The sequence below is a fragment of the Oncorhynchus nerka genome, linkage group LG10, assembly GCF_034236695.1.
Source record: "Oncorhynchus nerka isolate Pitt River linkage group LG10, Oner_Uvic_2.0, whole genome shotgun sequence".
Taxonomy (NCBI): Eukaryota; Metazoa; Chordata; class Actinopteri; order Salmoniformes; family Salmonidae; genus Oncorhynchus; species Oncorhynchus nerka.
Window position 1 is genome coordinate 22,353,523 of NC_088405.1, and position 26,403 is coordinate 22,379,925.

The 26,403-nt window shown below is 40.6% G+C and overlaps 2 protein-coding genes across 8 annotated transcripts in view; both read right to left on the reverse strand.

The window, feature by feature from the left end:
- Positions 1-20,024, reverse strand: part of LOC115135023 (cilia- and flagella-associated protein 36) — a 31,818-nt gene extending 11,794 nt beyond the window's left edge. The window contains exons 1-4 of one of the 7 annotated variants that reach the window (XM_065023134.1): positions 19,696-20,024; positions 2,266-2,330; positions 1,916-2,017; positions 523-606 (exon numbers count right to left, since the gene is read on the reverse strand). In XM_065023134.1, coding sequence (XP_064879206.1) covers positions 523-606; positions 1,916-2,017; positions 2,266-2,330; positions 19,696-19,798 — 354 coding nt within the window. In that variant the 5' untranslated portion in view covers positions 19,799-20,024. Of the gene's footprint in view, positions 1-522; positions 607-1,915; positions 2,018-2,265; positions 2,331-18,279; positions 18,411-19,695 lie in introns of those variants that run through there. The other 6 variants (XM_029669210.2, XM_029669209.2, XM_029669208.2 and 3 more) reach the window with 6 other exon arrangements.
- Positions 20,025-20,547: 523 nt separating this feature from the next.
- Positions 20,548-26,403, reverse strand: part of LOC115135024 (inactive phospholipase D5-like) — a 64,580-nt gene continuing 58,724 nt past the window's right edge. Inside the window, exon 10 of the mRNA XM_029669214.2 lies at positions 20,548-26,231. Within this exon, the coding sequence (XP_029525074.1) occupies positions 25,957-26,231 (275 nt within the window). The 3' untranslated portion in view covers positions 20,548-25,956. The remainder of the gene's footprint in view (positions 26,232-26,403) is intronic.

The window sequence follows — 26,403 nt, forward strand, 5'->3', positions numbered from 1 at the left end:
GTTTAACAGTCTCAGGTTCACAACACCAGCAGATGGAGGAGAAACAGAATGCATCATTGTGTCCCTGAACTATTTCCTATTATGTATTTTTATGCAGGGCCATGCATTCTTTGACCATGGAGTTGAACATGATGGGGCATGCTCCTCAGTCCATGACAGGAGGACGCATTTCAAGAAGATCTAGGCTGAAAGTTATCTTGAATGTTTTTTCATGAGAGCACACCCAATCCTATCACATTTCCCCACTCTGACAGTTCATATTCCCTACCATTAGTAGGAAGGTAAAGGGTCGGGAAAGGTGTGTATTAGGCTCAATGGTGATAAGGTCCTCAGATTCAGACCTCGGGGAAATGCTTCAGAAAGCTAATTAAGTAGTATCACAACCCCGCCCTAGTGGGCGGTGAACTGTCAAAACAGTCGGCATGGAGACAGCAGGTAACAGCATGAGCAGAACTGAAAGGAGCTTGCCTTCAAGTCATTAATATGTAGCCTACCTTTCTTCACAGGTAGTTCAATCTGTACCTTTCTTGTTCTTGATTGCTTGCAATGCAACCGAAGTGGCCTGGTCAAGCAGACTGACCGATGCGCTCGGCTTGTTCCACCAGGCTACAACCGAAGGCCCATTTCATAAAATCAGTAAACAGGTCTCCAGGATAAGTGAGTATTCTTGCACAAAAAGAAACACTGTAAACATTGTTTGTTTATCTACACACATCAAATGTGCATAACCTAGGCATACTTGTAGTGCAAGAAGAATAGTTTGGGATTTATCCCAGAAACCTGGTAATTGAGTTTGATTAGATAGGGCCCAAAGTTCAATTGTAACAATATCACAGGGAGTCCCTGTAGAAACCCATCCCATAGTAAGCTACCTCATTAGAGTTGTTAAACTCTGGCACTGTCCACTCCTCCTTCCTGACCTGCAGCATACCACTGCTGGCTTGCTTCTGAAGCTAAGCAGGGTTGGTCCTGGTCAGTTCCTGGATGGGAGACCAGATGCTGCTAGAAGTGGTGTTGGAGGGCCAGTAGGAGGCACTCTTTCCTCTGGTCTAAAGAAAAATATCCCACTGCCCCTGTGTAGGGTGCAGTCTTTCGGATGGGACGTTAAACGGGTGTCCTGACTCTGAGGTCATTAGAGGTCCCATGGCACTTATCGTAAGAGTAGGGGTATTAACCTTCACGGTAACCTAGTAATCCCTAGTTTACAATTGGCTCATTCATCCCCCTCCTCTCCCCTGTAACTATTCCCCAGGTCGTTGCTGCAAATGAGAACGTGTTCTCAGTAAAATAACGGTTAAATAAATAAAACTGCAATAATTATTCCAAATGACTTGGTTAGCTTCCAGTTCAGTGCAGACCTGAACCTTGTAGCGCTTGGCTTCATCAAAAGGCAACTAGGCCTTTGGGATGTCAAAGAGCTCATCTCTACTGTCAGAGACGTACTGTGTATTACATTACTTGATGAGTCATTACATTGATGGTGCATTAAATGAATTGTCCTGAGATGGAGGCTATTGAATTCCGCCCAGATACAGAATATATCGTTCAGTATGGCCAGAGTCCAAAAAAAGAGACCAATAGCTGGCAAGTTCCCAGCAACCATTAGACATCATCATAATACAAATCCCCTATATATGTCATCACAGCAGGCATTGACATAATGTTATTTTTAGGGAGTCTTTAATGCTGTATCCAGAGAGAGTTCTTGCCCTGGCCCAAACATAGACCTAGGTATTTTCAGAGCAATGGTTTACATTTTCCTTCCACTGACTTGTGTAAAGCACTGAAGGATATGGTAAATATCTAGATGTTCTGTTCTCAACCCATTTGTATTGTAAAGGTGCACTCTCATCCGTCTACATCTACGTAGCTGGCATAATTTGTGGCAGTGTATAGGAAAGATGATCGAGCTTACCTGTAAGGTTTTGGACTTGGCAAAAGGAGAGGAGCATGCCTCCAAAAACTGCTGCTCATCGATGCCAACCTCTTGCATGTAGGTTTCTAACAACTTCTCCACCTGAAAGTAAATGTAGCTAGTTGCATCACCGTTTTCCAGAGACAAAACATTTGATGTTAAGACACTGACAAACTATTCATGACTAACTCAGCCATTCCACATCTTGATTTAGGACTAATTTATGGAATTGCAGACCCTTCCAGAATATGTCTATTTAAGATACATGTGTAACGATAAATCATCATAATAAGAAACCCAATGCATAATAATGTTGCAAGCCTTTCCAAAGACTGTAGCTAGCTACTCACCAAATGCTTGTACTGCTGATGGATTTCTGTATAAGTCAATTTATTTTCATCTTCGTCATCAAAAACTGAAAGAAAATGCAAAATTGGTCAATTATGCAAACTTGCATAATATCTGAATTAAACAAGTAGGGTGACACTGCTTATTGACATACATTCTTAATTGACATTTTAGCCATTTAGCAGATGCTCTTACCCAAAGCAACTTACAAGAGAAAATAGGGTTAAGTGCCTTGCTTAAAACTTATTTGGGATAGGGGGCGGTATTTTGACATCCGGATGAAAAGCATGCCCAAAGTAAACTGCCTGCTACTCAGGCCCAGAAGCTAGGACATGCACATGGATAGAAAACACTCTAAAGTTTCTAAAACTGTGAAAATAATGTCTGTGAGTATAACAAAACTGAAATGGCAGGCGAATCCCCGTCGACAAACCATCCCCCAAAAAAACAAATTTATCCTACCACTGATTTCAATGGCTGGCTCTTTTATAATAGGGCGAAATCGTGCCTGATTGCAGTTCCTAGGGCTTCCACTTGATGTCAACCGTCTTTAGAAAGAGTTTCAGGCTGGGTTTTGGAAAAATTTGCCAGAAATCGTCATTTTTCTGGGTTTCTCCCATTTTGGCTGTAGTGTTTCGAAGCGTGTGAATAAGAGCACATTCTTTGGTATTTTTCTCCGGTAAAGACAATAACGATTCTCCGTCTTAAATTGTATTGTTTATTTACGTATTAGGGTACCTAAGGATTGATTATAAATGTTGATGGACTTGTTTGGATAAGTTTATTGGTAATGTTTGGGATTCATTTTGTATGCATTTTGAAGGAGAGAAAACGAGTGGATTATTGACTGAGGTGCGCAAGCTAAACTGAGTTTTTATGGATATAAAGAAGGAGTTTATCGAACAAAAGGACCATTTGTAATGTAACTGGGACCTTTTGGAGTGCCAACAGAAGAAGATCTTCAAAGGTAAGGCATATATTATATCGCTATTTCTGGTTGAAAATGATTTGTTAAAAATGATCTGTCCTCAGATAATCGCATGGTTTGCTTTCGCCGTAAAGCCTATTTTAAATCTGACATGGCGGCTGGATTAACAACAAGTTAAGCTTTATTTTGATGTATTGCACTTGTGATTTCATGAAAGTTGAATATTTATAGTAATTTAATTTGAATTTGGCGCTCTGCAATTTCACCGGATGTTGGCCAGGTGGGACGGTAGCGTCCCATTGATCCGCAAGAAGTTAACCTCTTGAAGCTAGGTTGCACTATTTTTATTTTTGGAAAAATAACGTTCACAAGGTAAATGGCCTATTTCTCAGGACCAGATGCTAGAATATGCATATAATTGACAGCTTAGGATAGAAAACACTAACGTTTCCAAAACTGTAAAAATAGTGTCTGTGAGTATAACAGAACTGATATTGCAGGCGAAATCCTGAGAAAAATCCAATCAGGAAGTGACTCATATTTTGAAATCTTTTGTGTTCCTATGCATCCCTATTGACCATTGAAAGGGATATCAACCAGATTCATTTTTCTACGTCTTCCCTAAGGTGTGTACAGCCTTTAGACGTAGTTTCACGCCTTTATGTTGAAGAATGAGAGTAAACGACCACATTGCGTAAGTGGCCAGCTGATGGCTCTCAGAGTGATTCTTGCGTAAAAGAGAGAGAGGTAGCCATTTCTCCTCCCGGGCCTACTGAAAAGCCAACTGTCCCGGTTGATATATTATCGAATAGATATTTGAAAAACACCTTGAGGATTGATTATAAAAAACGTTTGCCATGTTTCTGTCGATATTATGGATATAATTAGATTTTTTTCCCCGGCGTTGTCGTGACCGCTATTTCCGGTGGATGTCTGAACATAACGTGACAAACAAACGGAGGTATTTTGGGTATAAAAAAATATCTTTATGGAACAAAATGAACATTTACTGTCTAACTGGGAGTCTCATGACTGAAAACATCCGAAAATCAAAGGTAAACGATTAATTTGATTGCTTTTCTGATTTTCGTGACCAAGCTTCCTGCTGCTAGCTGGACATAATGATATGCTAGGCTAGGCTAATGATATGCTAGGCTATCGATAAACTTACACAAACGCTTGTCTTGCTTTCTCTGTAAAGCATAATTTCAAAATCTGAGACGACAGGGTGATTAACAAAAGACTAAGCTGTGTTTCGCTATATTTCCCTTGTGATTTCATGAATATGAATATTTTCTAGTAAGATTATTTGACCGTTGCGCTATGCTAATTAGTGTAGTTGATGACAATTATCCCGGATCCTGGATGGGTAGTTCCAAGAGGTTAAGTGTGCCTTGAATTCTAAAAAAATCACAGACAGTGTCCCCAGCAAAACACCCCCACACCATCACACCCCCGTGCTTCACGGTGGGAACCACACATGCAGAGATCATCCGTTCACCTACTCCGAGTCTCACAAAGACATGGCGGTTGGAACCAAAAATCTAAAATTTGGACTCATCAGACCAAATGACAGATTTCCATCGGTCTAATGTCCATTGCTTGTGTTTCTTGGCCCAATCAAGTCTTCTTCTTATTGGTGTCCTTTACTAGTGGTTTCTATGCAGCAATTTGACCATGAAGGCCTGATTCACACGGTCTCCTCTGAACAGTTATTGAGATGTGTCTGTTACTTTAACTCCGTGAAGCATTTATTTGGGCTGCAATTTCTGAGGCCGGTAACTCGAATGAACTTATCCTCTGCAGCAGAGGTAAATCTGGGTCTTCCTATCCTGTGGTGGTCCCCGTGAGAGCCAGTTTCATCATAGCACTTGATGGTTTTGGCGACTGCACATGAACTTTGAACATTTCTTCTTTTTCGGATTGACGGACTTCATGTCTTAAAGTAATGATGGATTGTCGTTTCTCTTTGCTTATTTGCGCTGTTCTTGACATAATATCTGGCATGCAGTGGAAACACGCCCCCCTCATAGTAAAGTAATGATGGATTGTCGTTTCTCTTTGCTTATTTGCGCTGTTCTTGACATAATATCTGGCATGCGGTGGAAACACGCCCCCCTCATAGTAAAGTAATGATGGATTGTCGTTTCTCTTTGCTTATTTGCGCTGTTCTTGACATAATATCTGGCATGCGGTGGAAACACGCCCCCCTCATAGTAAAGTAATGATGGATTGTCGTTTCTCTTTGCTTATTTGCGCTGTTCTTGACATAATATCTGGCATGCGGTGGAAACACGCCCCCCTCATAGAGAGAGACAGCTAAATGGGAGCTCTCACATCTTTCAACATGTTTTTTTTTACAAAAGGATAGATTGAGTTAGATAAACTTGGATTTTTTTTGGCAGGTACATATGCAGGATGCTACTCGCCACAGCATGGCCTTCGCTCCAGACCAAAACTCCAAACCTGTTTGCAGAATATCAGTCTGTCCCCGATGTTTTTCCTGGAGAGAAGTGGCTTCTTTGCTGCTCTTCTTGACACCAGGCCATCCTCCAAAAGTCTTTGCCTCACTGTGCGTGCAGATGCACTCACACCTGCCTGCTGCCATTCCTGAGCAAGCTCTGTACTGGTGGTGCCCCGATCCCGCAGCTGAATCAATTTTAGGAGACGGTCCTTGCGCTTGCTGGACTTTCTTGGGCACCCTGAAGCCATCTTCACAACAATTGAACTGCTCTCCTTGATGATCCGATAAATGGTTGATTTAGGTGCAATCTTACTGGCAGCAATATCCTTGCCTGTGAACCCCTTTTTGTGCAAAGCAATGATAACGGCACGTGTTTCCTTGCAGGTAAACATGGTTGACAGAGGAAGAACAATGATTCCAAGCACCACCCTCCTTTTGAAGCTTCCAGTCTGTTATTCAAACTCAATCGGCATGACAGAGTGATTTCCAGCCTGGTCTTCGTCAACACTCACACCTGTGTTTTTTATTTTTTTATTTCACCTTTATTTAACCAGGTAGGCAAGTTGAGAACAAGTTCTCATTTACAATTGCGACCTGGCCAAGATAAAGCAAAGCAGTTCGACACATACAACGACACAGAGTTACACATGGAGTAAAACAAACATACAGTCAATAATACAGTATAAACAAGTCTATATACAATGTGAGCAAATTAGGTGAGAAGGGAGGTAAAGGCAAAAAAGGCCATGGTGGCAAAGTAAATACAATATAGCAAGTAAAACACTGGAATGGTAGTTTTGCAATGGAAGAATGTGCAAAGTAGAAATAGAAATAATGGGCTGCAAAGGAGCAAAATAAATAAATAAATGAAATACAGTTGGGAAAGAGGTAGTTGTTTGGGCTAAATTATAGGTGGGCTATGTACAGGTGCAGTAATCTGTAAGATGCTCTGACAGTTGGTGCTTAAAGCTAGTGAGGGAGATAAGTGTTTCCAGTTTCAGAGATTTTTGTAGTTCGTTCCAGTCATTGGCAGCAGAGAACTGGAAGGAGAGGCGGCCAAAGAAATAATTGGTTTTGGGGGTGACTAGAGAGATATACCTGCTGGAGCGTGTGCTACAGGTGGGAGATGCTATGGTGACCAGCGAGCTGAGATAAGGGGGGACTTTACCTAGCAGGGTCTTGTAGATGACATGGAGCCAGTGGGATTGGCGACGAGTATGAAGCGAGGGCCAGCCAACGAGAGCGTACAGGTCGCAATGGTGGGTAGTATATGGGGCTTTGGTGACAAAACGGATTGCACTGTGATAGACTGCATCCAATTTGTTGAGTAGGGTATTGGAGGCTATTTTGTAAATGACATCGCCAAAGTCGAGGATTGGTAGGATGGTCAGTTTTACAAGGGTATGTTTGGCAGCATGAGTGAAGGATGCTTTGTTGCGAAATAGGAAGCCAATTCTAGATTTAACTTTGGATTGGAGATGTTTGATATGGGTCTGGAAGGAGAGTTTACAGTCTAACCAGACACCTAAGTATTTGTAGTTGTCCACGTATTCTAAGTCAGAGCCGTCCAGAGTAGTGATGTTGGACAGGCGGGTAGGTGCAGGTAGCGATCGGTTGAATCGGTGTTAACGAGAGAATCACTGACATGATGTCAGCTGGTCCTTTTGTGGCAGGGCTGAAATGTTTTTTGGGGATTAAGATAATTTACATGGCAAAGAGAGACTTTGCAATTAATTGCAATTCATCTGATCACTCTTCATAACATTCTGGAGCATATGTAAATTGTCATCATACAAACTGAGGCAGCAGACTTTGTGAAAATTGATATTTGTGTCATTCTCAAATCTTTTGGCCACGACTGTACACGCTGGCCCAACTACTGTTGCTAGCCCCAATTCTGACTTGTGCTCTGATATCTGCTTCACTGATTTCCGCTCTCATAAAAGCCTGGGTTTTCTGCACGTTAACACTAGAAGCGTATTACCTAAAATGGATCAATTGAAAGTGTGGGTTCACAGCTCCAATCCAGATGTGTTGGTCATTACTGAGACGTGGTTAAGGAACAGTGTTTTGAATACTGATGTTAACCTTTCTGGTTATAACCTTTTTCGGCAAGACACAGATCTTCCAAAGGTGGAGGAGTGGTAATCTTTACCAAGGATCACCTTCACCTCAGTTGTCTCTACCAGGTCTTCCCCAAACAATTTGATTTGCTGGTTTTAACCTCTCTGCGCACGGAATCCGGTAGCGGGATGAAATTCGACAACATACGGTGATCGCTACATAAATAGTCATATTAAACATTCATGAAAATACATGTGTCTCACATGTTTCGAAAGCTTAGAATCTTGCTAATCCAACTGCGTTGTCAGATTTAAAAAAGGATTTACTGCGAAAGAATACAATGCGATTATCTGAGGATAGAGCCCCATAAAAAAATATATATATTTCAACCAGCACAAGCGTAACAAAATCAAACTGCAATAAAATAAATTGTTTACCTTTGACGATCTTCCTCTGTTTGCAATGGGGCGGCAGGGTAGCCTAGTGGACAGAGCGTTGGACTAGTAACCGGAAGGTTGCAAGTTCAAATCCCCAAGCTGACAAGGTACAAATCTGTTGTTCTGCCCCTGAACAGGCAGTTAACCCACTGCCTGTCATTGAAAATGTGTTCTTAACTGATATCAATTAACTGATATCAATCAGTAAAGGTCAAATAAAAAGTCCCAATGCTCATTGTTACACAATGAATGGTTTTTTGTTTGATAGAATCACGAAACATTTTGTGAACCGCTTGTGTCGTGAATTCTGTCACATTCCACTTCCGACAACACTTTAGAGGTAAATACACACACAAAACGTGACTTTTCAAGTCATGTTTGGTTTCATTGCAATCAACTGGTTTGTTTGTAGCACAACCAAACCTGATGGGTCATTTCGTGGGATGTATTGACTGAAAGAAACCGATTTGAAGACAACAAGTAATGACATCATTGTGCACCAATGATTTGCCCGCTGTTTCGTTGATTGACTGCATTTTAACCCAATAACCACTGTTAGTCTTGAAATCTAGCTGGGTAGATAGCCAATGAGCTGAGGTAAACGGCAATATGTAATGTTTATGTGTTGGAAGACCAACCCATGTAGTAAACTCTGGCGTAAAGAGGTTCATTCGCCATTGACAATTCATACCGGAAGGAGCAACGCATGTTGCGCACAGCATTGTTTTGGTAAAGCGCATATTCAGCTGTTTATATATATCAATCAGTATGGCGACTAAGTCCGGAAAAGCTACATCTAAGTCTAGATATACAGATGTACACACAATTTTAGAAGAAATTGATCGAGGACAATTCATTTAGCGATTCCCAAATGGAGGAATATTTTTTGAACGGAGAGAACATCGTTTTGGACTGGTAAGTTCTCATGCTAATGCCGTTGTTTGAAATTAATAATATAAAATATTATTTGTGAAATAGCCTATTTGAGGCTGTTGAGGGGAGGGCAGGCCCACAACAATGGCCAAAGTGAAATGGAGACAGTAGATACAGCTGGTCTGTTGTAATATAATAGAGACAGTAGATCTAGCTGAAATGTCATAATATAAATGAGACAGTAGATCTAGCAGGTCTATAATAATATATTCAACCTTATGTTCCCTGTACTCATATATATATATATGCGTGTTTATTATACCTGTTGATACAGGGCTCATATGTGAAACTATTCTAACTGAACATTTTCTTTCACAGTGACACTGACTCCGAATGGGAGCCCCCAGTGCCAAGGTGTCCATCCCCCACTGAAGCTGGTTCATCCAGCTCCTGCCACAAGCGGTGTTCATCTGCCCAAATGTATTTCTGCAGGCAATAGCAGCCTGCAGGCATTAGCAGCATAATATTGTGTTGAGGACTGAGGGTCTTCCAAATATTGAAAGTGTTATTTTGTAAATGTGTATCTTTTTTTCATGTTTTTTCTCCATTTTTTTTGGGGGGGGGTGTGTTAGAATACCATTTTGGTATTTTGTATATAGTTATTCCATTCAAAATGTATAACTTCACCAGTTTGGCCACTGGGGTACATTTGGGCTACTTGTGTGGGACACCTGGGTGACTTCATGATAAATGTCAAGTAGCACACTCATTTTGGAAGTTATCATTCTGAAACTTTGCACAAGTACTGTTGCCCTCTTATGTTTTTCACTGAAATTGTCCCCATCATCATATCTGAATGTTTGTTTTTTATCTTGTTCATTTTAAAGATGATGATACAACAATAAAAAGAAAACACGTTTTATCGAAACCAAAACAATTGTGTTATATTCTCCTACATTCAATTCACATTTACACAAACTTCAGAGTGTTTTCTTTCAAATGGTACCAAGAATATGCATATCCTTGGTTCTGTGCCTGAGCTCCAGGCAGTTAGATTTGGGTATGTCTTCAGGTGGAAATTGAAAAAAGTAGGGGGGTAGCTCTAAGAGGTTTAAGCATTAAACTTTCAAATAGCTCTTTGTTGACTGTTGATGGGTGCTATCGTCCTCCATCAGCACCGGCCTGTACCCTACCTGCCCTAAGCTATCCCCTGGCCCCTTACACTAAGTTAGGCATTGTCCTGCAAGGTGACCTAAACTGGGACATGCTTAAACCACCTGACCAAGTCCTAAAGCAATGAGACTCCCTAAATCTTTCTCAGATTATCACCAATCCCACAAGGTATGACTCCAAACACCCACAAAAGGTCACTCTCCTCGATGTTATCCTCACAAATAATCCTGATAGGTATCAGTCTGGTGTTTTCTGTAATGACCTTAGTGATCACTGTTTTACAGCCTGTGTTCGTAATAGCTGCTCAATGAAAAGACCTGTCCTGATTTGTCATAGACGCTTGCTAAAAAACTTGAACGAGCAAGCCTTCCATCATGAACTGGCCTCTGTAAAATGGTGTAGAATCAGCTCTGTCGAAGACGCTCAGACCTTCTTTTTTGTATTTTCAGTATAACAGAACTTATTTAGCAGGCGAAACCCAGAGGACAAACCATTCAGATTTTTTTAAGTCACTGTCTTTTCAATATGTTTTCATGGGGAATCCAGAAGTCTCATCGACTTTCCTGCAGTTCCTACCGCTTCCACTGGATGTCACCAGTTTGTAGAAATTGGTTGAGGTTTTTCCTTTGTGTAATAAAGAAGTACCATAGCTCAGAATGAACGTCACTTCATGTGTACCTTTTGATAGAGAAAATGAGAATTAAAAACAGCTTCAGCCCCTCGTTCAACCGTGATCTCGCAGAGTTACTACACCTCAAGAATTGCATTTGGCGAAAGGCTTGGCACACGTATACTCAGGTTGACTGGCTATCGTTCAGGCGAATGAGAAGTAAGTGCACTCAAGCTATCTAGAAGGCCAAAGTTAGTTACTTGAAGGAGAAGCTTCTATTTCTGTGGGTCTAACCCCAAGAAGTTCTGGAGAACAGTCAAAGTCCTGGAGTATAAACCCTCCTCCTCACAGCTGCTCATGTCCCTTAATGTTGATGATGTGGTTGTTACTGACAAGAAGCACATGGCTGAGCTCTTTAAAATCACCACTTCATTAAGTCAGGATTCCTATTTGACTCAGCCATGCCTCCTTGCCCATCCAACATTTCCTCATCTTCCACCTCTTCTAACGCGACTATCCCCGATTCTTCTCCCTCTTTTTCCCATGCCCCGCTACAAAGTTTCTCCCTGCAGCCAGTCACCGAGTCCGAGGTGGAGCTCCTTAACCTGTTTGGGGTAGGGGGCAGCATTTTCACTTTTGGATAAATAGCGTGCCCAAACTGAACTGCCTCCTACTCTGTCCCAGATCCCAATATATACATATTATTATTAGTATTGGATAGAAAACACTGAAACATGTCTGTGAGTATAACAGAACTTATTTAGCAGGCAAAACCCAGTTTGTAGAAATTGGTTGTGGTTTTTCCTTTGTGTAATGAAGAAGTGCCATAGTTCAGAACGAACGTCACTTCATGTGTACCTTTTGATAGAGGCGCGTAACCAGAAAAGTAGCGTCAGTTTGTTTTGCTCCTGTATTGAACACAGATCACCCAGTCTTCAATTTGATCGATTATATATGTTTAGAAATACCTAAAGTTGTATTACAAAATAAGTTTGAATTGTTTTGGCAAAGTTTACAGGTAACTTTTGAGATATTTTGTAGCGACGTTGCGTAAGTTGGAAGCAGTGTTTTTCTGGATCAAACGACACGCCAAATAAATGGACATTTTGGATATATATCGACGGAATTAATTGAACGAAAGGACCATGTGTGATGTTTATGGGACATATAGGAGTGCCAACAAAAGAAGCTCGTCAAAGGTAAGGCATGATTTATATTTTATTTCTGCGTTTTGTGTCGCGCCTGCAGAGTTGAAATATGCTACTCTCTCATTGTTTACTGTTGTGCTATCATCAGATAATAGCATCTTATGCTTTCACCGAAAAGCCATTTTGAAATCTGACATGTTGGCTGGATTCACAAAGAGTGTAGCTTTAATTTGCTATCTTGCATGTGTAATTTAATGAAAGTTGATTTTTATAGAAATTTATTTGAATTTGGCGCTCTGCATTTTCCCTGGCTATTGGCCATGTGGGATGCAAACGTCCCGCCTACCCCAGAGAGGTTAAACTTGACCCCAAAAACACATCTGGGTCAGAGGGTCTAAACCATTTCTTCTTTAAGGTTGCTGCCCCTATCATCGCAAAGCCTGTCTCTCCTTTTTGGGGAGGTTCCCATTGCTTGGAAGGCAGCCACAGTTCGTCCTTTACTTAAAGGAGCTGATCCTACTGTTATAGGCCTATTTCTATTTTGCCCTGTTTATCAAAAGTGTTGGAAAAACTTGTTAATAATCAACTGACTGGCTTTCTTGATGTCTATAGTATTCTCTCGGGTATAATTTGGTTTCCGCTCAGGTTATGATGTCTCACTGCAACCTTCAAGGTCTTTAATGATGTCACCCTCGCCCTTGATTCTAAGCAATATTGTGCTGCTATTTTTATTCACTTGGCCAAAGCTTTTGGCCTGGTTTGCTAACTACCTCTCTCAAAGAGTGCAGTGTATAAAATCTGCTGTCTCAGCCACTGGCTGTCACCAAGGGAGTACCCCAAGGCTCAATTCAAGGCCCCACGCTCTTCTCAATTTACATCAACAACATAGCTCCGGCAGTAGGAAGCTCTCTCATCCATTTATATGCAGATGATACAGTCTTATACTCAGCTGGCCCCTCCCCGGATTCTGTGTTAAATGCTCTACAACAAAGCTTTCTTAGTGTCCAACAAGCTTTCTCTACCCTTAACCTTGTTCTGAACACCTCCAAATCAAAAGGTCATGTGGTTTGGTAAGAAGAATGCCCCTCTTCCCACAGGTGTTATAACTACCTATGAGGGTTTAGAACGTGAGGTAGTCAGCGCATACAAGTACTTGGGAGTATGGCTAGACGGTGCACTGTCCTTCTCTCAGCACATATTAAAGCTGCAGGCGAAAGTTAGAGGAAACCAAGTCTAGATTTATCGTAATCGCTCCTCTTTCACCCCAGCTGCTAAACTAACCCTGATTCAGATGACCATCCTACCCATGCTAGATTACGGAAACATCATTTATAGATCGGCAGGTAAGGATGCTCTCGAGCGGCTAGATGTTCTTTACCATTCGGTCATCAGATTTGCAACCAATGCTCCTTATAGGACACATCACTGCACTTTATACTCCTCTGTCAACTGGTCATCTCTGTATACCTGTCACAAGACTCACTGGTTGATGCTTATTTATAAAACCCTCTTAGCCTCATTCCCCCCTATCTGAGATATCTACTCCAATCCTCATCCTCCACATACAATACCAGTTCAGACAGTCACATTCTGTTAAAGGTCCCCAAAGCACACACATCCCTGGGTCACTCTTTTCAGTTCACTGCAGCTAGCGACTGGAACGAGCTGCAACAAACACTTAAACTGGACAGTTTTATCTCCATCTCTTCATTCAGACTCAATCATGGACACTCTTACTAACAGTTGTGGCTGCTTTGTATGATGTATTGTTGTCTCTACCTTCTTGACCTTTGTGCTGTTGACTTTGCCCAATAATGGGGCGGCAGGTAGCCTAGTGGTTTGAGCATTGGACTAGTCACCGAAAGGTAGCAAGATCAAATCCCCGAGCTGACAAGGTAAAAATGTGTCGTTCTGCCCCTGTACAAGGCAGTTAACCCACTGTTCCTATGCCTTCATTGAAAATAAGAATTTGTTCTTAACTGACATGCCTAGTTAAATAAAAAGGTAAAAAAATAAAAAATGTTTGTACCATGTTGTGTTGCTACCATGCTGTGTTGTCATGTGTTGCTGCCTTGTTATGTTGTTGTCTTAGGTCTCTCTTTATGTAGTGTTGTGTCTCTCTTGTTGTGATGTGTGTTTTGTCCTATATTTATATTGTATTCATTTTTAATTTTTAAAATCCCAGTCCCCTGTCCCCGCAGGATGCCTTTTGGTAGGCCGTCATTGTAAATAAGAATTTGTTCTTAACTGACTTGCCTAGTTAAATAAAGGTTAAATAAAATAAAACAATGTGGACTTGGTATTTTACCAAATAATCTTCTGTATACCACCCCTACCTTGTCACAACACAACTGACTGGCTCAAACGCAATAAGAAGGAAAGAAATTCCACAAATTAACTTTTAACAAGACACACCTTTTAATTGAAATGCATTCCAGGTGACTAGCTCATGAAGCTGGTTGAGAGAATGGCAAGAGTGTGCAAAGCTGTCATCAAGACAAAGGGTTGCTACTTTGAAGAATCTCATTAAATACATATTTGTGTAACACTTTTTTTGGTTACTACATGATCCCATATGTGTTATTTCATAGTTCTGATGTCTTCACTATTATTCTACAATGTAGAAAATAATACAAATAAAGAAAAACGCTTGAATGAGTAGGTGTGTCCAAACTTTTGACTGGTACTGTATACGGTGAAATTGCATTGAAAATTCCACAAAGAAACATAAACAATCTTTTTCATCCTTTCGTCAATTAACTTTAGATTTGATTACACAGTTTATTTGACCTTGTTTCAATGTTGATAGTAAAATGTAATATTTGAATCAGTCATTTTTTCAATGTCATGCTATCAACCTAAATAAAGAGGTTTATTGAAATAAAATGTGAAGCAACAGTCCAATGACTTCTGCCTGAACAATAGGGTGTCCACCCACTCTGCCCAAAGTAAAAACGTGCTTCGGTGCTGAAATTTCACATCCTCATTATGTAGTGGGCCATAGCAAGCGATCTGCTTTAGTTATTGAGATGATTTATCTCTGTCGAGGGAGGTGCTGGTTTTCACATATTGTGTAGACAGCTGGTGATGAGGGGTAATACACTTCAGTGAGAACGAGTCTACCATACAGATGCCTACCTTTATGTACCCTGCTTAGCTTTGGAAACAAGTTGTGTTCATTTCAACAGAGCTACACGATATATACAAAAGTATGTGGGCACCTCTTCAAATTAGTGGATTCTGCCACACCTGTTGCCGACAGGTGTATAAAATCACGCACACAGCCTTGCGATCTCCAAAGACAAACATTGGCCTTACTGAAGAGCTCAGTGACTTTTAACGTGGCATTGTCATAGGATGCCAACAAGTCAGTTCGTCAAATTTCTGCCCTGCTCGAGCTGCCCAGGTCAACTGTAATTGCTGTTATTGTGAAGTGGAAACATCTAGGAGCAACAATGGCTCAGCCGCAAAGTGGTCACACAAGCTCACAGAATGGGATCGGAGAGTGCTGAAGCGCGTAATAATCGTCTGTCATCAGTTGCAACACTCACTACCGAGTTCCAAACTGCCTCTGGAAGCTACTTCTGCACAAGAACTGTTCATCAGGAGCTTCATGAAATGGGTTTACATGGCCAAACAGCCACAAACAAGTCTAAGATCACCATGCGCAATGCCAAGCGTCGGCTGGATTGGTGTGAAGATCACTGCCATTAGACTCTGGAGCAGTGGAAACACGTTCTCTGGAGTGATGAATCAAACTTCACCAATGGACAAATCTGGGTTTGGCGGATGCCAGGAGAATGCTACCTGCCCCAATGCATAGTGCCAAGTGTAAAGTTTGGTGGAGGAGGAGAACTGGTCTGGGGCTGTTTTTCATGGTTCCGGCTAGGCCCCTTAGTTCCAGTGAAGGGAAATCTTAACGCTACAGCATACAATGACATTCTAGATGATTCTGTGCTTCCAACTTTGTGGTAACAGTTTGTGGAAGGCCCTTTCCTGTTTCAGCATGACAATGCCCCCCATGCACAAAGCGAGGTCGATACAGAAATGGTTTGTCGAGATTGGTGTGGTAGAACTTGACTGGCCTGCCCAAGCCCTGATCTCAACTCCATCGAACACATTTGGGTTGAATTGGAACGCCGACTGCGAGTCAGGCCTAATCACCCAACGTTAGTGCCTGACCTCACTAATGCTCGTGGCTGAATGGAAGCAAGTCCCCGCAGCAATGTTCCAACAATTAGTGGAAAGCTTTCCCAGAATAGTGGAGTCTGTTATAGCAGCAAAGGGGGGACCAACTCCATATTAATGCCCATGATTTTGGAATGAGATGTTCGACGAGCAGGTCTCCACATACTTTTGACCATGTAGTGTAGCTAACGCAGAGTAGATTCTCCATAGGATGTTGAGAATTAGTACATTGTGGGTAATTTAAGATATCTGCAAATAAGTTAATAAATATGTGAAAAGGCTAAAGCATAACTATGTTTGTAGTTATAAGTAACTAGATTGTGACTACAACTAAGTTACTAAGTCTTTGACCACACTGTGTTGTTACTACCTTGAGTAAAAACTATGGATGCACGATATATCGTGGAAAATATCGGAATCGGCCGATGTCTAGTTTAATGCCCGATGTGCAAAACCGATGTCAAAGCTGATATGCATACCTATATAATGAAGGTACATGAAGTAATGACGCCATGTAAAATTTTGCGCTATACGTGCAGCACAGCCTTCCTAAACTAGCCCACAATGTCTGCTGTGTGGATTGAGCAGTCAACAAGTCAAGCAGTCATTTGAAAGAGTAACAAAATTTCAGTGAGACAACTCTAAGGTGAAATCCATTAATGCCAAGATAATGGAATTCATTGCCCTTTTTTAATGGCCAGCACTGTAGGTGCGCGGGACAACCTTAGCAGCATCATAGCATACATATCGATGAATCTTTGTGACATATGAAATCCGAGTGATAGTGTAATCAATGTGTAATAACTACGTAAAAAATTAATTAACGCCTTAAATTATTATGTGACAGTCATATTCAGGTCCTGTTTGGTCAACAAACTTATTTGACATGTCAAATAGTGTTATTTGACACTCAAATAGCCTTACCTCCCTTATCCTACCTCTTTTGCACACACTGTATATAGACTTTTTCTATTGTATTATTGACTATGTTTGTTTATTCCATGTGTAACTCTGTGTTGTTGTTTGTATCGCACTGCTTTGCTTTATTTTGGCCAGGTTGCAGTTGTAAATGAGAACTTGTTCTCAACTAGCCTACCTGGTTAAATACCGGTGAAAAAAAAAGGAAAAAAAATGTTAATAGTATATTTTTTGACACGCAAAGACCCAAATGGCATTCCATAGAAATCCTGGTTGAGAATGAAACGACTGAACAATGAAACAGCACAGCAAGTAAGTGAAAGAAATTGGTTTTGATTATGTTTTACTGGTAACGAGGACATACGTAAATGGCAACAAAATAACTTTTTGGTCAGTGTGGTGTGTGTAACCTTTATTTAACTAGGCAAGTCAGTTAAGAACAAATTCTTATTTACAATGACGGCCAACACCGGCCAAACCCGGACAACGCTGGGCCAATTGTGCGCCGCCCTATGGGACTCCCAATCACGGCCGGATGTGATACAGCCTGGATTCGAACCAGGGACTGTAGTGACGCCTCTTGCACTGAGATTCAGTGCCTTAGACCTCTGCGTCCATGTGTGTGTGTTAACTATTTAACTGTACTAGAATGCTTAAAAGGCCTCTATCGGCCAAATTTTTTATATCGGTACATCACTAGTAAAAACTCACACTTCCTACCCTTTAACGTGCCAATTAAAACACGTTGACATGTTAATGTGGTGTATCATGTCAAAACATTGAGCCATTGAACAGCTTCCATACTCATTTGCATAGACTACCTAAATAACATTGAACAGTTGAATGTAACTTGAGCTTGGGTTTATGTAGTCTACACTTACATCTAATTTACCAAAACAACGAACACCATAATTTCAGCTTGTATCTAGGTATACCATCATTAATCCATGGTTGATTGGATCTTTGGAAGTTTAGAAGTAGTAGTACCATCACATTAGCTTCTTCTTTTTTTTTTTTACTTTAGGCGGCATTCTGCCTTCTCCCTACAGTTTTCAGCCATTAACTTCCCCTACCTCATGTGAACTACAATCCCTACGCTGTGGTTTAACCTTTAGAAATGTCAATAGTAGTTGCTTGTGATACGGCTTTTGAAATATATAGCCCTTATCTTTCATCAGCGAGAAACAATCCTTTAAATTTAAAATATACTTACTGTAGCACAGATCTATACTGCTATGGGAGCTTCCATCCGACAAAACTACACTGTAGCAGTTACAGATCCAAACAGCTATGGCTGCCTCCATCCAACGAAACTACACTTCCCGAGTTACGCTTCCACACAGGTGTTCAGAGCATGCTATAGACAGCTAACTAGCATCTCTTGTCTTCAGTAAACAAGCGCTGAAACATGGATATGGCTGTGTGGGAACATTAACCCTAACAATGTGTGTATCAATTTAACCTTTTGTTTTTATAAAATTATTTCTCGCTGTTATGAAATATGGTCCTTATGTTTACAAAAGAGTACGGCAAGCGATGCGTGTTAGCTTTCAAAAAGCTCCCATAAAGAAGATACTATCATCAATAGAGCTAAAGCAGTTGGCGTCTATGAATGGGGTACCATTACATTAGCCCTATAAATAAGATGGCAAATTAATGATTAACAAAACTTTTACCTGTAAGTCAATGTATTTGAGTTCAACCCTAATTTCAATGTTTACAACGCTTGTTAAAATTAGATGAAAACAGTACTGGTTAATGACTTTTTTCAAATCCAATGAATTTTTCACGTTGATTCCATGTCACAACACGTTGACCAATTAAGTTGATTCAACCAGTGTGTGCACCAGTATCTGTATGCTAACATCCAGAAAGCGCCGATCCCCACTGTAAGCGTTATAATGTAAATTCGTTGATCACCAAATATGGAGTTTCGCTGAGCAAGTATCTTCATTTACTCCCGGTATGTACTTCCAAAAAAGGTCCAAATAAAAATCACAAATTACTGCCACGATCAGTTCGGAAGAATACAACAGCTCAATCATATCACACTGGATGTTTTTCGGTTGCTTGTACATTTTTATTTAGACATTTTTTGGAAGTACATACCGGAAGTAAATGCAGAGAGTTGATCAGCGAAACTCAATATTTGGTGATCATTCTAATGCAGATCTGGTGAATTGTGCGTTTGAATCGGAACTTTCTAGGCGTTCGAGTGGTCTCTACGCACAGATATATACTGTTTCACCCAGTGGATAACTTAACCAGCTAGTTTTTTTTTGCTTAAAGTATTAACTAAGCTATAATAAGACATGTTGGATGAATGTCGCTCAAACATGTGACGCACTGACGCATGCCAAACAACTGAGCTGGAAAATCACTGCTCCCTTTCGCCAACAAAAACATTACGCGCTTGAAGCTAGCTAGCTACAGTAAAAGTTTTAGCTAGCGAATGCCACCTAGATTTAATAGCTAACGTTAGCTAGCTGGCTGTTATTCAGCTTGATAGCTAGCTCACTCGAGCAGGGGTGCCAAGGATGATTCCAGCATGTGTAATCCTGGTCCTGAAAACCGTTTATAATAATTTTCTTTATCGTAAAAACTTAGAAAACCAAATGGCCTTTCTTACCTGTGCATTTGTTTTCCAAGAAGTCAGTGTATGGAATGACCCATTCAGGACTTCCCAAATATCCAGCGATGCTCTCCACAACCCACTCGCTGTCCTCAGCCATGTTGGCTAAAAATACACTGTAGTGCTCTTCAGGCGAGGAAGGTTGGTCTTGAAATTAAACTAAATGCACAACTGAAGTGTAAGTATGCATACATTTGTTGAGATCTAGCTAACAAGCTAGTCCATGTATTGTTAGTATCCCTCTACGTAGCTGCAGAAAATCTGAAAATGCGCACTCATGAATTTCGAAGTGGTCGAATGGGTTGACTCCTAATCGGTCCCTATGGTAACCGATTACATCAGCGTTTAGCGTTCTACAAATTGAACAGCCCATCAGGTGTGTGGTAACCTAGTAAGTGTTTTATTATTTGTGATCCTTTGAACGCACTATTAATAATAACGCAATACTAATAATCCCTGACATTTCTCTGTAAACTACATTACCTGAATAGTGATACAGGCTACATTGCCCGTTTATTGGCGCTGTTGTGTAGGACGAAGTTTCCGTGTGCTAGTTGAAGATACCTCTCTATGCCTGAATAGGGTGATAGCCAAGAGACTGGCAAATCTAGTTTCATGATTGAGAGCCCCCACACCCTTGTCACCCGGGCGCTGTGGTAAATTAACCCCCACTCTTGAGATAGGATTAATTAGTTCACAGGTTAAACCACCACAGTTTAAATCACACGTAATCTGAAATGGATAGTCACTAAAGCGCGTAGACCTACCTGAATTTGGATAGTTACCGGGTTTGGTAACCTGGACTTGACGTGTCCAGTAGCCTCTGAATAAAACCACAATACATACATATCAGATTTGTTTTTATTAAGAGTAAACATTAAATGTATGAATTCGATATAGGCGTCAAGGTTATACAATAAATATACACTCCTTTTTTTATTTTGAAATATATATTGTTAAAATAAGGCTGTCTATTGTACTTTAGTCCTACAGTTCATAAAGGCAGGGCATGCAACAGTGGGCATGCCAAAATTAAGCAAAGAAAGTATGTTGTATTATGCATGAGAACATATTTGTAAGGCATAACTTACTCTGCTTATTTGTACATTTGGAAACGGAGATGGTGTAATGTACACTGAACAAAAATATAAATGCAACATATAAAGTGTTGGTCCCATGTTTCATAAACTGACGTTTTCCATATGCACAAAAATATTATTTCTCAAAAAAGGCCACTCTAAAATGTGCAGTTATATCACACAACACTATGCCACAAATGTGTCAAGTTTTGAATGAACGTGCAGTTGGGATGCTGACTCCAGGAATGTTCACCAGAGCTGTTGCCAGAGAATTGAATGTTAATTTCTCTACCATAAACTGCCCTCATGTCATTTTATAGAATTTGGCAGTACGTCCAATATGCCTCAAAACCGGAGACCACGTGTATGGCATAATGTTGGTGAGAGGTTTTCTGATGTCAACGTTGAACAGAGTGCCCCATGGTGGCGGTGGGGTTATGGTATGAGCAGGTATAAGCTATGGACAACGAACACAATTGCATTTATCGATGGCAATTTGAATGCACAGAGATACCGTGACGAGATCCTGGGGCCATTTATCTGCCGCCATTACCTCATATTTCAGCATGATAATGCACTGCCCCATGTCACAAGAATCTGTACACAATTCCTGGAAGCTGAAAATGTCCCAGTTCATCCATGGACTGAATACTCGCCAGACATGTCACCAATTGAGCATGTGTGGGATGCTCTGGTTTGACGTGTACGACGGCATGTTCCAGTTCCCGACAATATCCAAGAACTTCACACAGCCATTAGAGGGGTGGGACAACTTTCTACATGCCACAATCAAATGGTGGTCACACCAGATACTGGGGTGGCAGGGTAGCCTAGTGGTTAGAGCGTTGGACTAGTAACCGGAAGGTTGCAAGTTCAAACCCCCGAGCTGACAAGGTACAAATCTGTCGTTCTGCCCCTGAACAGGCAGTTAACCCGCTGTTCCTAGGCCGTCATTGAAAATAAGAATTTGTTCTTAACTGACTTGCCTAAAGGTAAAATAAAAAAATAATAATAAAAAAAAAAAAAAAAAACTGGTTTTCTGATCCTATCATCTTTTTTTAAGGTATCTGTGACCAACAGATGCATATCTGTATTCCCAGTCACATGAAATCCATAGATTAGGGCCTAATGAATTTATTTAAATTGACTGATTTCTGTATATGAACTATAACTCAGTAAAATTACATTTTGCGTTTTATATTTTTGTTCAGTATATAATTAACTGGTGGGACATATTGTCCTCCAGAGGGCAGTCATTGTACTGTAATAGTATCGTAATTAATGGTCATGTTCGAGAGCATCAAAACCGCAATGTATTATGGGTAAATTGTGATTGACTGATCAACAAATAATGAGCCGCTATTTACAATGCAAGGTGATTTGTAGAACAGTCAGTCGGCAGTCGCCTGCACTGTCGGCTGCAATGTCGAACCAGCCCAATCAATGTCTTCAACACAGGAGGTTGGTGGCACCTTAATTGGGGAGGACGGGCTCGTGGTAATGGCTGGAGCAGAATGAGTGGAATGGTATCAAAACACATGGTTTGATGCCATTCCATTTGCTCTATTCCAGACATTATTATGAGCCATCTTCCCCTCAGCAGCCTCCACTGGTCTTCCATGTGTTGTGATGCAATGTGCTTTTAAATTAACTGTAAATCACCTTGACCACAGTGGTATCCTTCAAGCTATTAATACAATCATACCTTTTAAATTAATTAATTTACCATTCAGTAGTAGCGTATGACATGTTTGCCTACTGTGGATGTACAAATCTAATCTAACATTTTGAAAAACTACACAGGAGACTATTCTAATAAAATGTAGGCTGTCTGTCTAATGCGCAAGTGATGATGAGGACTAAGACTATTCATTAATCTTTACTTTGTATTCAGACATCTTTTGTGCTTGTTTGCAGGTGAGAGAAATAGTCTTTCCTTAAACAAACTCTAGGTGGCAACAGTGAATCAGGGACAGTTTATACTGTAGGTTGTATCTGGGACACACCCACATTTGGTTAGCTCTGATCTGTTACGAATGGGTTCGATGTATAGGTTAGGAAATGTTTATCCCAGAATTGCTACATCAAGTGTGCATGTCATTGGAGTGACTGAAGGTTTGCCAGCAATTGAATAAGAAAACATGTTTCTTGTGCAGTGACAAAGTGCATTCCTAAACAGATCATTGACAGTCACTATTGATGCACTCGTAAAACAATATATAAAGTAGCCTACTCTGGACTGTTGCACCAACAGCAGTCCTATGCCTTTGACTACCTCTTTATGACATGAGGACATACAAGTAACTGCCAAAATAAAGGAAACACTTGAGTAAATGAGGGATGCAAAGTATATATATTGAAAGCAGGTTCATTCAACACAGGTGTGGTTCATGGGTTAATTAAGCAATTAAAACATCCCATCATGCTTAAGGTCATGTATACAAATGCCCAGTTGCCCATTACTTTGACTACCATGGCTAGAAGAGATATCTGTGCCTTTGAAAGAGGGGTCTCAAAGGAGCATAGGGGGTTTAAAGGGTGTGTGTGTGTGTGTCTCAGATCTCAACCCAATTGAACACTTATGGGAGATTCTGGAGCGGCGCCTGAGACAGCGTTATCTACCACCATCAACAACAAAAAAACGAATGATTGAATTTCTCGTGGAAGAATGGTGTTGCATCCCTCCAATAGTTGCAGACACATGTCAAATCGATGCCAAGGCTCATTGACACTGTTCTGGCTGCTCGTGGTGGCCCAACGCCCTATTAAGACACTGATGATGTTTCCTATATTTTGGCAGTTACCTGTAGTTAAAGGGTAAGTTGTTGTACAGATATTTACTGTCAGATTAAGAACATTGTCTGCCATAAGAGCAGTGTACATCATAGATGTGTTAATGCTACATTTATGTACTGGTTAACGCTGACAAACGTATTCATATTTTCAGGAAGTATGTGCATTGTTATTTTTTCAATTTACTATTAATATTTTTCTTGTATCAGAATATGATATAACAGAACCCCAGTTATAAAATAATGTGTGAAGGGAACCACCTGTAAACATGGAGAAAGTATTCTCCCATTATATTACTATGAAAAGACAGATGAAACAGAATTAATAGAAGTGTAATGCCAATCAAACACCCCAGATAGGCCTATTACATACAGTATTTAGTCATTGGAGTGACATGTTCATAAAAAGGTGTTGACAACTCCTGTAGTTGATCATCTTTGATGTTCAGGCGCAAAGTGTATCATGCGTGTGGTGTAAAGAGTTGCTGTGGTTACTTTCTCTGCCGGTGTTAAGTTCAATGCATAAGGTCTTATTTCAAAACATGTCCTTGGGGGAACTGGAAATGGTGTTTAGCAGTCTTTAAAAAGTCATGCTATTGATCTTACTGACTGAAATAGCCTCCAATTGTTTACAATATCTGTTCAATAAGTCAACATCTGTTTTTAAAGAGAGCTACAGTTGTCCCACTGGTTCAACACCCTTTTCCAGTTATACCTAATAAACCTAATTATTCACGAAGACCTTGGGAATCTAGGACCAATATTCCATTAGGTAAAATCATTGTCTTGTAACTTTACCAAACAAATACCTTAGGCCAGGGATGGGCAACTTTGATGGGGGTGGGGGCCACAACAAAGCCGAACTCATCATAGGGGGCAGCAGTGGCTCACTGGTCTGTGTACCCACATCCATACTCACACATGCAATCAGAGCCTTTTGGGGGCCATTAAGGGAAGTTTTACGTTTCAGAGTTAATTTCCTGCAATTCTATACATATTTGCCATGAGGCGGAGAAGATTTCTCAATTTTATAACTAATTTTGTCATAGGGTGGAGAGAAAGGTTTGCCGTTTTTAATATGATGTGACTAACAACATCAATGGAGGCCCCCCAAATCGGTAATTCAACCATGATTACTAAAAGTTTAGATAGTCCTGTGGCCAGCTAACTTACAATCACAGTTGTTTTTGCTGACATGGGCTACTTGAGTGACTGACATAACGAGAGAAACTGCTGATGCACAACCACATTTCAAAATGTCACCTTGTGTATTCTACTAATCTAACTCAACAGTAAGTTGAGACCCTGACAGATCTTTTGTTTTAAGGCTTTGAAAATTGATCCGTGGGCCTACAAAAGGGGGGCCGCCTGTTTCCCATCCTTGTCTTAGACCTTAAAAGGGCAGCTCAGCTCCTTCCAATGTTAGTATGCTATTGACCACTTCAGTTGGTTTTCGTTTTAACCTATGCATAAGACCGGGGAATGATAGCATATCCATTACAAACTAAGTACTGTCCAGGGACATGGTGGTTTCAACACTTTTCAGGAAGCAAGACGCTCAAAAAATAATTAATAATATATAAATGATTTGATCATGTTAAAAACATAACAGCCCTAAAGCTCTATCACAAGTTAAATATCTAGTTCTACCCTATTGAGTGTTTCCAACATAGAAAATATACAGAATAGAAGACTGCAACTTTTGCTAGAAATTGAGTCAAGATTCTGAGATCAACCCCAGTCAGTTTACATTCTGGTTTAGACCAAAACAGAATTTTAGACATGATACCAAAATAGATGAATGCCAATGGGGGCATAATTGTCTTTACTCTGCAACAATAAACATCAAATATATGTCTTTATCTTAGGAGTCAGGTGAGGTTTCTGGCATTCCTATTTTCCCCATTAGTTTCATTTGATCAGCTGTGGTCCAACAGACAGATGGCCCCAGTTCATTTGGTCGAGGTTGGAGGTATGCTGCACTTTGTAAATGAAAATTGAAGACACACCGGGTAAACACCTTTTGGAGTATAGATTTGTATAAGATATCTCCACACTACTGTCCATGCAGCTCCAACCTGCTTGGGCCAGAGAGGGTTTTAAAGGGTTGTGATGAATGATGTCATTATTGGCAAAATGGATTTAACGATGAACTATATTTACTGAGGTTCAGCATTCAATAGACAATCCATTTATTTGATCAGTTCCCTTTCCACGAATGTCTTCTGTAAGAAACAGTCAGGATGAAATAAGCAGAAGGTTCAATAGATGAACAAATGCCCTCCAAGTCCTATATTACGTCTACAGTGTCCGATTTCAGTATTAAACTGTTAATTTTCTCTTAAAGCCTGCATAAATCAGTCTCGTAACGCACCACGTCTTCGGATTCAGAGGGAGCCATTGGGACTCTCCTTACTCCCATTGCGCTCTGTTGGTTGAGCGATTTTGAGATGTGCCAGTTGGTTGAGCTGGTGCTTGTTGCAGACTGGGATCTTGTTAGCCTGCAGGCTCTTGGTGTGGCGTGAATACCAGTCCCGCTCGAACGTAGCCCTCACCTGTTCCACCAACGTTGAGTTCTTCTCTTTCACCCCCTCCGCCTGATTGATCACCAAGCCTGCTCCAGCGTTGAACGTAAACTCATTCCCCACCCAGTCAAAGTTGCCTGTGGGACAACAGACACCCGTCAAAACCGTTAATCAGAAATATAGATTCAAAAGGTACTAGCCAAATAGTCAACCCACCTCACAAGCAAACTAGTCAATCCACCAACCAGTAGCTAGACCAATAATTGAATTTAAAAAATTTAAAAACATTTGAAAAATAGTTATTACTCA